General features: G+C 46.6%; 1 protein-coding gene across 1 annotated transcript; it reads left to right on the plus strand.

Moving 5' to 3' along the window:
* The first annotated feature begins 235 nt into the window (after positions 1–235).
* On the plus strand, positions 236–11518 carry LOC107114215 (zinc finger protein 14-like). The gene is made up of 7 exons (XM_015415657.1): positions 236–541; positions 2115–2181; positions 6554–6679; positions 7133–7554; positions 7744–9435; positions 9656–9733; positions 11216–11518. Exons 1-7 carry the CDS (start codon positions 236–238, stop codon positions 11516–11518), a joined length of 2994 nt encoding a protein of 997 aa, XP_015271143.1.
* The last annotated feature ends 1319 nt before the right edge of the window (positions 11519–12837 follow it).

The raw sequence follows: 12837 nt of genomic DNA on the forward strand, positions 1-12837 counted from the left end.
CAAAACATCCCATCGTTAAGAGCCTTTCTCAGGTCTTGCAAACTGAGGGCCGTAGCTTCCTTGACTGAGTCTATCTATTTATATTTATTTATTAAACTTCTACCCTGCCCTCCTGCCGAAGTGTCTCAGGGCGGCTTACAAGGCAAGACTGGGGGGATGAAAAATTGAGAACCCTACCTTCACTGAGCTAGCGCAGCCACGGGCAGGGGAAAAGCCTCCAGACGGCCTTGCCAGGATGTCCGGATCCTCAGGCTGGCGCTGGGTCCCTACCGGGGCTGGAGATGCAGCAGGCGGCTGGACTAACTGCACACCGCCAGTGCAGCCGCCATTTTGGGGCGCACGCCTAGTCGACCGGGACCAGCTTGTTTTTGCCGGGTCGACGGCGGGGGCGTCTGCGGTGCAGCGGGCAGCCATAGAGGAGCGCCGGACGGCTCGGGTGCTAGCAGGGGTGGCATCTTCCAGGGGGACCCTCCTTCTTCCTGCCCGAGCCGAGTACCATCAGGTGCAGGACGAACGGATCGTTCGAGCCGAGTGCCATCAGGCTTGGTCTTCTTCTTTTCCTTCTGCCTTCAATTTTTCCTAGCATTATTGTCTTTCCCAGTGACTCTTGTCTTCTCTTAATGTCACCAAAGTACAATAGTCTAATTTTAGTCATCATAGCTTCTAGGGAGAGTTGAGGTTTGGTTTGATCTAGAACCCACTGATTTGTCTTTTTGGTGGTCCACAATATCCATAAAAACTCTCCTCCAATACCACAACTAGGAGCTAGTTTGGTGTAGTGGTTAAGAGCAGGGGACTCTAATCTGGAGAACCATGTTTCATTCCCCACACCTCGACATGTAGCCAGCTGGGTGACCTTGGGTCAGTGGCTGTTCTCTCAAAAGCAGTTTCCTCAGAGCTCTCTGAGCCCTATCTACCTCACAGGGTGTCTGTTGTGGGGAGAGGGAGGGAAGGAGATGGTAAGCTTCTCTCAGACTCCGAGTAAAGGGCAGGATATGAATCCAAGTCTTCTCCTCCTCCTTCCCCACATATAGTAATGCTAACTACTCTGGCATGAATTAACTCAGTCTTGGTCACCAGCGACACATCCTTACACTGGAGAATCTTTTTAGCTCCTTCTAGACTGCCCTTCCCAGCCTCAGTCTCCTGATTTCTTGCTTGCCGTCTCCCGTTTGGTTGACGATGGAGCCAAGGAACAGACAATCTTGAGCAATTTCAAGTTCTTCATCATTAACCCTACATTTCTGGAATTCCAGACTTTTGTCTTCTTGATGTTCAGCTGTAATCCCGCTTTGGCGCTTCCTGCTTTAACCTGCATTAGTAGTTGTTTCAGGACTTCACTGTTTTCTGCCAGTAACGTGGTGTCAACTGCATAACTCAAATAGTTACTGTTCCTTCCACCAGTTTTCACTCCTCCTTCACCTAAATCGAATCCACCATTCCTTATGATATGTGCTGCATATAGATTGAAGAGAAAGGGAGATAAGATACATTGTGGTCTGACACCTTTGCCAGTTTGGAAACCATTCTGTTTCTCCATCTTCTGTCCTAACACTGGCCCCTTGTTCAGAGTACAGGTTGCGCATCAGTGCAAACACTTGTTGTGGCAGACTCATTTCTGTTAAAACCAGCCGTAGCTTTCCATGACCCACACAGTCAAAATCTTTGCTGTAATCTCTGAAACGCAAGCTGATTTTCTTCTAAAACTATCTCATATGTTCCAATGCAATGTCTCCTTTTCTTGGAATTGGAATGTAAAGTGAGTGTTTCCAGACTGTGGGCCATTGTTTCATCTTCCATCTTTGTTAGCATATTCTTGTTAAGATTTGAAGGACTCCTTTTCTGTGCCTTGGAATAGTTCTATTGATATCCCATCTACCCCTGGTGATCTGTTTCTCCCCATTACTCTCAGTGCAAGTTTCCTTTTACTTTCCAAAACCATTGGTTCTTCTTCGAAAGATTCTTCTGGAAAGGAATCTGTCATCCTTTCATCGCCTTAGTATAATTCCTCAGTGTACTGTTCCCATCTTTTCTTGGATATTTCTACCTCTAGATATTTCACTAGATATTTCCATTGCTTCTCTTACCTGCCTCCATTGTTGTTGTTGTTTCAGATGTGTGGGCGATCCGTGAAGATGGAAGCAAAGTTCTCTGAAGCAGAAGGAGCTCCGTCAGAGGAAGGTCAGAGGGCACAGGCCCAGGAGGATGCCCGAGATGCCCTGTCAAGGGTGCTTCCTGCCCAGATGGGATCGGGGAAAGGATCAGGGGAATACTTTTGCAGACTACATAGAATGGAGTTCTGGGACACAGAGTGCCATAGGATGTCGTGATGGCCTCTCCACTTTAAAGGGGAGGAGACAGATTCATGGAGGACAGTTCCATTCTTATTTACATTAATTAAAATAAGCCTCTTTCACTTTCCTTCCATTAGAGGGTCTCAGGGTGACTCAGAAAACGAAAGGAAGAGAAATGAGGGTGTAGCTTTTACCCAAGGTGAATAAATGTCATGTTGATGTCTCAACCAGCCTAATGTCTGGATCTGAAGTCAGAGCATCAGGAGTCACCCTGGAAACCCACTGGTTGTACCTGAAAGTTTCCAGAGCCTTGCCTGGTGCACTAAAATCACGTCTGGGTTTGGGGGGGGGGGAAATGTGGTGCAGACCAATGTTCCCGCTAAGCTGTGGAGTCTTCTGAGCAAAAATTCTATGTTGTGAGCTACTGGCATTAAAGTTGTGAGTGAGCAATTTGGCTACTACATAACTTAGTTTGCTCTGGAGCCATCCTTCCTGAGCAACAACAAAAATGTGTGAGCTGGAAGCTGAAAAACTGTGAACTAGCTCACACTAACTCAGCTTAGAGGGAACACTGATTGCAGACATGTTGTGCAACATGATTTACGGTCCCCTCTTTTTCTCCTGCCAGTCTGGACTCTAGGATGGGTGGGAGGGCCCAGCAGGTGGAAAAATGGGGTGCCTGGTTTTTTGGTCGGATCCAGAAGGTATCCTGCAGCCTTTGGAGCTAAAGGGTTCACAGGGCTCATGGGTACCTGATGCTTCTCTTCCACCTCTCCGACACCTTACTAAAAGTCATTACAAGTTTTCTTGAGTGTAAAGACGAAAAGGTGTCACAATCCTGGGAACGGGTGCGTGAAGCAGAATTCAAAGAAGCAAACACAAGAGGAACTTGAGGTTAACATTCATCCTTCCAATTTTGTCTCCCTTGCAGGCAGTGAAGAGAGGCTGTCAAGCTGTTGTCTTTTCAGAGGAGTGGAAACGGCTGCTCCACCTCTGGTCCAGGTAGGGGGGAAGATTGGGGGATAGTCAGGTCTCCCCTCCTTTGTCATGAGGCTTTTGGTCCTGCTGACCAAGGAGAGACACGCTCTGAACCCCACTCTATTTACGCAAGCAAAACTCTAAATCCTGCACCTTCCTCGAGTGGCCCTGTTGAGACTGTAGTCTCTGCCTGGATTGATCTCTGATGAGGGAATCTGCTTCTCCTTTCAGCCTCCCTTTTCCTTTGAGGAGGTGGCCGTGTATTTCACCGAGGCAGAGTGGGTCTTGCTGGCTCCTGGCCAGAGAGCTCTCTACAGGGACGTCATGCTGGAGAACTATGGGAGCGTGGCCTCTCTGGGTAAGGACCTTTCGTAGGTGCGAATTGCTGCCATTGGGATGATGCATGAATCAAAATATTGAATAGCAACATGTAGTTGTGAGGACTGACTGGCTACTCCCCCCCCCCCTGCTGGGGGCCTCAAGGAGTTTGGGATGGCAGTGAACATGATGATTCAGCATGGCCAGAGAGGGTGTCCTGCCCTGTAGCCGAGACGTGCTGAGAGGCCCTCAGAAAGACTCTGGAAGGGACCAGATCCCAATTTCTTAGTTGCCAGCCTTTACAACATGCCCTTCCCACAGATGGGATTATGGCCCTCAGCACTGACTGTGATCTGTAAAGGATCCATCCCTCTTATACTGGTTAGGATTCTGGTCTTTGATCTTGACCATGGTTCCGTCCTTCCAGAAGAATGTTTCCTCTTCCTTGGATTTCTTTCCTTCCCCACATAGGAATCATCTCTCTCTCTCTCTCTCTCTCTCTCTCTCTCTCTCTCTCCCCCTCTCAAGTCTACAGAAACAGAGGTGTACAAGAGGTTACATTTGTTTTATGATAGTCATTTACATATTTTGAGACATATTTAACTTTACTTAGTTTCAAGAGGATTTAAACATATCTGACTGTAGACCAGATTATGGAAGACATACATATTCTCTCTGTCTCCCTCTCTCCCCCCCTCTCTCTCCCCCTCTCTCTCTCTCCCCCCCCTCCCCCTGCACCAAAGAAGTCAGGAAAGTAACAGAGACTGTGGTGGAGACGGACCGAGGCCTTGTGTTCAAAGAATGGCTGGAGGGTTTCTCAGGAAGATCACAAGAGACTATTTCCTTCCCAAATGAACTGGCTGCAAGTCAGTATCCTTCATGGGAACGGGCAAAGAATAGCCATGGGACCTTTCCTCTTCACTTCCAAGTGACTCTTGGTTTGGTAGAATTCTCAAGCTTGCTGGGTAAGGAGGGAGGGGAGGCCTTCTGGGTCCTGGGATCTGGAACCTCATAAGCTGTGGCTCTTCAGTGGCAGCACTATTGTTAAATACTGGATATTCCAGGAAAAGAGGGAGGTTATCTAAGCACCGCCTTGCTGGATGATGCCAAAGGCACGTATAACCATTCTTCCTGCTGTCGCCTGGATGCCTTTAGGCCTTCCTATCAGGTGGGAATGGGTTTGAGTGCTTTCTGTGGAGCTGTTCTACCTTGCAGGGGTGGCCTGCTGTGGGTAGTCCCACCAGGTAACACTGCCACCCAAGGGCAAGTAGTTTATGCCAAATCACACAGCACCCTCTGCTGTGGTGACGGGAATCAGTCCTCACCCCAAGAGAGCGGGATCGTGTGTTACAGAAGAGATTCCCACTGAAACTGTCAGCCCGGTAAGGAGAGAGTCAGGTCCTCAGTTGACGCACAGTTTGTTTAAGCCACAACAAGATAGACAAAGCATTGTAGCCACTATAGTCTCCCCAAGAAGCAAGCAACCAATTCCTTCCCAAAAGCTATGTCCCTTCCAGCCCCAAGAAGAAGAAGAAGAAGAAGAAGAGATTGGATTTATACCCCACCCTTCACTACCCAAAGGTGTCTCAGAGTGGCTTACAAACTCCTTTCCCTTCCCCTCCCCACAACAGACACCCTGTGAGGTAGGTGGGGCTGAGAGAGCGCTTGACAGAAACTGCTCTTTTTCAAGAACAGCTGTGCCAGAGTTATGGCTTGCCCAAGGTCATCCAGCCAGGTGCAAGTGGAGGAGTGGGGAATCAAACCCGGTTCTCCCAGATTAGAGTCCGCGCACTTAGCCACTACACCAAACTGGCTCTTGAAGCAGGAAACCATCTGCCAAAGAACAGCACAAACACATAGAAAAGCTGGGTATACCTGTCCACTCAGCGTGCCCTGATGCCCAAGTTTCTCCAAGGCCGACCAGCCCCATCTCCCCCTGTCCCCAGGGAAGAGGGTTGACAGTGATGAGAACCCTCTGCTGCTCTAAGGGTCTGCCAGAGTAACTTCCCCACGTTTAGATTCTATCATCTGGTCTTGCTGAACACCTGGATAACTGCATGCTTGCTGTGTGGTCACTGCGTCTTTCAGGTGCTTTGGGAGGATGGAACAGGACAGACTCTTCTGGGGTCTTACCTGGACTTTTTGACACTGCCTGTTCATCTGGGACGGGCTTCCCGAGGGCCTTAGTCTACTGTTAGGAGCTGATGACCTGGAGGGCTGATAATCAGTCTTCTGGCTCTCTCTTGCTGACAATAAAGATATACTTCTTTCCGGAGAGACTGGCTGACTCTGTGCAGAACTGCCTGGATGATTCAGACATGGCTGTGCTGTAGGCATTAGAGAGGCCCAGCTAAGGTGCAGAGAACAACTCAGAAATAGGGAAAAATGGCTCTGACCTTGAGAAAGGTGGCCCTACACTGCAAGGCTGGTTTTCTCATCTGTCATTACCTGCCCCCCCCAACAACTGGCACCTTTCCCAAAAACCCTGGGGGCCCCCTTTGAACTGTGGGGTTCACTTGGTGAGCTCCTGGCTTCTCTCCTCCCCCCGGAAAACATGCATTTTGGAGAGGCTGAAAAGCAGCTCCTCCTGTATCTGTTGACAGCTGGAAGGAAACTCTCAGTGCAGTTGCAGGACCGGATATCTTGATAACCTCTTGGATTAAATTGTCACGTGCAGAGAGCATCAGAAGTCAAAAATCACGGTAACTCAAATGGGAACTGGGGGGGGGGGATATTTTGCCACTTTCCCCCTTAAAATACATATGTGGCATTTGGGGAGGGGAGAGATAGACAGAATATTAAAAGCAACTCTACCGGAGGTCCTGGCAGGGATACGGTGGAACCACTCAGTTTGGGAGGAAAGATGATTGGATAACAGAAATGCACACCTATTCCTGAGCAGTGCCGGGCTGGTGCCTTGGCTTCTTGCCTAGGTGATGATTGAAACTCTTTCTTTATTCCAGGAGCAGATGTAGAGGAGGCAGCTGGGGAATTCATGGGGTTGTCTTTGGAAAAAGTAAAGAATGAAGATGCTGAAGGACACTTTGGAGATGGAGATGGACCACAGAGGCTGGAGGGAAGCCAAGCAGGTAAAAGGAGGGATAAGTCCATTCCTTACTGAGGAGGGGGTTTCTCTGAAATCCCAGTCCAAGAAGAAAGGTCAATGAAAAAGAGAAGAAACAAAGGCCTCCATACTAACCAGATAATTCACTCCAGAGAAACTGAAAGTGTGGCCTTGGCAAAGACCTTCAGTCAGGGAATGAACATCATTTTGCAGACCCAAATTCCCTTAGGAGCGAAACCGTGTAATTGCTTGCAGTGCGGAAAGAGCCTCAGTCAAAAAAGAACCCATATAAATGGTTAGAGTCCAAACCAAGCATCTCTCATGCAGGAGGCTTCATGTACTTTTAAAGTGTATGTTATTGTTGACTTCAGCATACAGCGAGAAGAAGCCACCGTAATATCTGGATTGCGGATGGAATTTAAGGTGCAGATCAGACCTCTTTGTGTGGGTTCTAACAGGATCTGTTTCTTTATTCCAGCAGGGGATGATCAGAGAAATGAAGAGGATGAGGAACTGCATCCTCTATCACCAGATGAAGTCAAGGATGAAGACTTGAGAGAAAACTTCAGAAACCAAGTTGGACCTAAAAGGCAGAAAAGAAGCCACATCATCCAGAAGAGGGGTAAACCGATTCCTCGCCAAGGGCAGGATTTCCAAGAAGTAATTGACATGGTGAAGGAGACATACAAGTGCTTCACGTGTGGAATGAACTTCTCAGATCAATTCCAGTATAATGTCCATTTACGAATGCACAATGAGAAGAAGACCCATCGATGGCTGGAGTGTGGAAAGACCATGATTCGCAAAGAAGAGCTCCTTAGACATCAAAGAACATGTAGAGGAGAGAAACCTTATAGCTGCTCAGACTTGGGTAAGAGATTCTCAGAGAAATCAGACCTTGTTCGACACCAAAGGATTCATACAGGAGGGAAGCTATTTATTTGGTCAGGGAGTAGAATAATAATCTCTATGGGAGAAAAAGGTAATGCACATTTTCCAAAGCACAGTATAGTGAATGCATGTAAATGCCTTTGGTGTGGAAACTACTTCAAATACAGATCACAGCTCCTTGTGCACCAAAGTATCCACAGAGGGGAGAAGCCTTTTAAATGCTCAGAGTGTGGGAAGAGATTCAGTCACAGTAGCCATCTTCAGAATCATCTAAGAATCCACACAGGAGAGAAGCCTTTTGAATGCTCAGATTGTGGGAAGAGATTCAGTCGCGGTGGTCATCTTCAAACCCATCTAAGAACCCACACAGGGGAGAAGCCTTTTGAATGCTCAGAGTGTGGGAAGAGATTCAGTCACAGTTGCCATCTTCAAACCCATCTAAGAACCCACACAGGGGAAAAGCCTTTTGAATGCTCAGGATGTGGGAAGAGATTCAGTCACAGAGACACTCTTCAAAAACATCTAAGAACCCACACAGGAGAGAAGCCTTTTGAATGCTCAGAATGTGGGAAGAGATTCAGTCAGAGTAGCAGTCTTCAAACGCATCTAAGAACCCACACAGGGGAGAAGCCTTTTGAATGCTCAGAATGTGGGAAGAGATTCAGTTGCAGTGGCCATCTTCAAACCCACCTAAGAACCCACACAGGGGAGAAGCCTTTTGAATGCGCAGAATGTGGGAAGAGATTCAGTTGCAGTGGCCATCTTAAAAAACATCTAAGAACCCACACGGGGGAGAAGCCTTTTGAATGCTCAGAATGTGGGAAGAGATTCATTCACAGAGGCACTCTTCAAAAACATCTAAGAACCCACACAGGGGAGAAGCCTTTTGAATGCTCAGAGTGTGGGAAGAGATTCAGTCACAGTGGCCATCTTCAAACCCATCTAAGAACCCACACAGGGGAGAAGCCTTTTGAATGCTCAGAATGTGGGAAGAGATTCAGTCAAAGTAGCACTCTTCAAACTCATCTAAGGACCCACACAGGGGAGAAGCCTTTTGAATGCTCAGAGTGTGGGAAGAGATTCAGTCGCAGTAGCCATCTTCAAAACCATCTAAGAACCCACACAGGGGAGAAGCCTTTTGAATGCTCAGAATGTGGGAAGAGATTCATTCACAGAGGCACTCTTCAAAAACATCTAAGAACCCACACGGGGGAGAAGCCTTTTGAATGCTCAGAATGTTGGAAGAGATTCAGGTACAGTGGCCATCTTCTAACCCATCTAAGAACCCACACAGGGGAGAAGCCTTTTGAATTCTCAGAGTGTGGGAAGAGATTTAGTGACAGTAGCACTTCTCAACCTCATGTAAGTATCCACACAGGGGAGAAGCCTTTTGAATGTTCAGAGTGTGGGAAGAGATTCAATAACAGTAGCAGTCTTCAAATACATGTAAGGACCCACACAGGGGAGAAGCCTTTTGAATGCTCAGAATGTGGGAAGAGATTCAGTCGCAGTGGCAGTCTTCAAAATCATCTAGCTATCCACACAGGGGAGAAGCCTTTTGAATGCTCAGAATGTGGGAAGAGATTCAGTCGCAGTGACACTCTTCAAAATCATTTTAGAATCCACACAGGGGAGAAACCTTTTGAATGCTCAGAGTGTGGGAAGAGATTCATTGACAGTAGCACTCTTCAAAAACATCTTAGAACCCACACAGGGGAGAAGCCTTTTGAATGTTCAGACTGTGGGAAGAGATTCAGTCGCAGTGGCACTCTTCAAAATCATTTAAGAACCCACACAGGGGAGAAGCCTTTTGAATGCTCAGAGTGTGGGAAGAGATTCAGTCATAGTAGTCCTCTTAAAACCCATCTCAGAACCCACACAGGGGAGAAGCCATTTGAATGCTCAGAGTGTGGGAAAAGATTCCATGACAGTAGCACTCTTCAAATGCATCGAAGAACCCACATTGGAGAAGCCTTTTGAATGCTCAGAGGGTGGGAAGAGATTCAGTCGCAGTGGCACTCTTCAAAATCATCTAAGAACCCACACAGGGGAGAAGCCTTTTGAATGCACAGAGTGTAGAAAGAGATTCAGTGTTAGTAGCACTCTTCAAAAACATCTAAGAACCCACACGGGGGGGAAGCCTTTTGAATGCTCAGAGTGTGGGAAAAGATTCCATGACAGTAGCACTCTTCAAATGCATCGAAGAACCCACATTGGAGAAGCCTTTTGAATCCTCAGAGTGTGGAAGAGGATTCAGTCACAGTAGCCATCTTCAGAATCATCTTAAGAATCCACACAGTGGAGAAGCCTTTTGAATGCTCAGACTGTTGAAAGAGATTCCTTGACAGTAGCACTATTCAAAAACATCTGAGAACCCACACGGGGTAGAAGCCTTTAGATTGCTGAGAGTGTGGAAGGAGATTCAGTCACAGTACACAGACTCTAAGTATGTTTTTGGAGTAGTCCATGCTTTTGGACCTCTATGGAAAGAACGTGGGGTTTTTTGACAGCAGGAAGGAAACCTCTAGCTCATGTTGTGCACATCCAAGGACGTCAGAAATTGGACACTCCTGAAACGAGAGGAAATCACCTGGCTGATAATACTGCAAAGAAAAGTGCCTTAATGCCACCTGAGACTTTATTGATGGCTCTGTTTCCATCTTTTGATTTACATGACAAGTCTGTTTACCTTCCTGAGGAACAGGAGAGAACACAAAAGGGAGGGGGCTACTGAAAATAAAGATGGATGACTTATTAATTTTGATGGCAGGGTTTGGGTGCCACGTGCTCTCCTTTTAAAGATTCTTCAAGACTTTCATCATTCCACACATCACTGTGGGAGTATAATGGGGAGAACTTTAAGCAGATTTATAATTGTTCCTGGTCTTTTTCAGGAAGCAGAAAGAGAAGTTCAAGCATGTCCCACCTGCCAGAATGTTAATGGAAAGAAAGGAGTTTCAGTGCCTCCAGGAGCCAGACCCTGGGCTCATTGACCGTTTTAATTTTTCCAAGTTGATTATACTGAACTTCCTAGAGTTGGGAGATACAAATATTTGCTTGTTTTTGTAGATCGCTTAACAGGATGGCCTGAAGCATTTCCCTGTACTGCCCCAACCGCTCCCGCTCGCAATGTAGCTAAACTTTGACTGGATGACATCATACCAAGGTTTGGTTTGCCAAAGGGATTAAATTCAGACTGTGGAAGTTCTTTTACCTCAAATCATCCAGCAGGTGACACAAACCCTGGGGATTGAGTGGAAAGTACATACTGCGTGGAGACCCCAGTCTCGTGGCCAAGTGGAATGTTTGAACAGAACTTTAAAAACGACTTTGACTAGGCTTTGTATGGAGACTTCCTCAAAACGGCCAGACATGCTTCCTATAGCATTTACACAAATCAGGGCAGCGGAACCTTGGGTAAATTGGGATTATCCCCTTTTGAGTTAGTATATGGACAGACTTGGGAAAAGGAGAGGTAAATGTTGAGACTGGGGATAAAATTCTTGCTGAGCGTGTGTCTGCCCTGCAGGCTTGTCTTTCCTCTCTTCATAGGGCTGCTGCTGGTGTCCAGCCGCTTCCATAGGATTGTCCAGTTCATTCTTTTCAGCCTGGAGATTAGGTCCTGATCAAGCATGAGCCTCTAAAGCCACGGTGGAAGGGTCCACTCCAGGTGCTCCTGATTTCTGATAGTGCTGTGAAGACTACAGTCGCTGACGGCTGGGTTCATCATACCAGAGTGAAACGAGTTCGTGATGCAGATGAGGTGCCAGGTGGTCCTGAAGACGCAGAGAGTGACAAGGAAGCAACATCAGAAGGCGACGGGACAGCCAGTGTCCTAGCTACTGGCGAGGGCCACGTGCAAGAGCCTGAAGAAACGGATTCCCGAAGTGTGGGATCCCAAGAACCTGATAGGGATAAATCCTGGAGGCCAGAACCTTTCGACTGTCTCCAAGCTCTGTTTCAGCACCCTTAATTCGAACCCGTGTTCGTCATTCTCTCCTTTTTTATCTTTATTGGACTTTGGGAGGGGGAGGAGAATGGCATCCTTTTTGGTGGAGTGAATTTTGTTATCATGCAAGAGGAAGGTTTTCTCGACTGATTGGTGATACTCTTCAACAACTTCCAGTAGCCACTTGTTACTGCTTGAAATATAATGGTGGTGTAACTCGGGTTTTCTATCATTTTGAAGGAGGTGAAGCAAGATATAACTACCTCTGGGGTTGGTGGGTGAGAGAAGGACTTTGGTTTATTCCTATAGATCTACCATCTTTTCAAATCATTTATTTCCATCGTCCTGTCCTTTTGACATTTGTAAGCCCGAAACATCTTTTGGGGCTTAAAAGCTGTCAAAACGGAGGCTAATCAGGAAGAAGCACTCACTTCCCCACAGGAAGAGGTTAACCTGACTCGGGAAGAATGTTTTTTTATATTTTTTGATCAATTTTTGGAGACCAGGTGCTAGGATTAGGTGGGAAAAACCTTTACGTACTGTTGTTGTATGTCCACATGCTAAGTGTGAATGGGACCTGATATATAACTGGAATGGGACTCTTTTGCAGTGTACTTGGTATTACAGACACTACCCTGCTGATTTTTGGAATTTTAGGGTGAAGTACGTCCTATTACTCGATGGATATTGTGATTGGGAAAGCTATAAGGGAACTTGGAAAATAGAGTTGAAATAATCCTTTAGTCCTTTTTCTGCTTGTGAAATGGCCCTTTGGGATATTTTTTTTTTGAGCCCCCGGAGGGGATTTTTTAAATTATTTTTTATAAGACTACAAAACTATCACAGAAAAAATGGGAAGGGGAACTACATATACAGGATAAAGCAAAGAAACCCACAACTAACTAAAAACCCAAGAGAGGAGATCTTCACTAGCTTAGTAACAATTAATCTTCACTTCATTTAAATCATTTAAATCATCAATTCAGAGTCCTTCAGTCTTCACTTCTCCTTTCCTCTTCTCTTCGCAGCTTATAAGGACTTTTGGGGGCAGCTGCCCCTTGTTCTGTCAGAGAGTCCTCTCCGGAAGAACCCGAGTCCAACTCGCCACTAGACTTGCTGTCCTCTTCTTTTCCCCCGTCCTCTGGTCTTCTCAGATGAACCCTTAAGAATTCTTGAGCTTTCAAAACAGAGTCAATCTTTTCTTTTTTACCCTTGATCTTGAAAGTGATGCCTTCTGGAAATAGCCATTTATATCCAATTGAGTTTGTCTGAAGAAAAAGCACGAGCTCTTTGTACTTCCTTCTCCATTGTCTCACTTCAAATGGAATATCCTTTAGCGTCCT

The sequence above is a fragment of the Gekko japonicus genome, unplaced genomic scaffold (genome assembly GCF_001447785.1).
Source record: "Gekko japonicus isolate JY-2015 unplaced genomic scaffold, Gekko_japonicus_V1.1 scaffold3349, whole genome shotgun sequence".
Classification (NCBI taxonomy): Eukaryota; Metazoa; Chordata; class Lepidosauria; order Squamata; family Gekkonidae; genus Gekko; species Gekko japonicus.

Excerpts from the sequence above, each read along its gene's own strand:
- LOC107114215 (XM_015415657.1), top strand. The coding sequence starts at position 236 with ATGTCCGGATCCTCAGGCTGGCGCTGGGTCCCTACCGGGGCTGGAGAT. Across the intron at positions 6,680-7,132 it reads GCTGGAGGGAAGCCAAGCAG|CAGGGGATGATCAGAGAAAT; the intron begins GTAAAAGGAGGG and ends TCTTTATTCCAG. Across the intron at positions 9,734-11,215 it reads GATTCCATGACAGTAGCACT|GTGCTCCTGATTTCTGATAG; the intron begins CTTCAAATGCAT and ends GGTCCACTCCAG.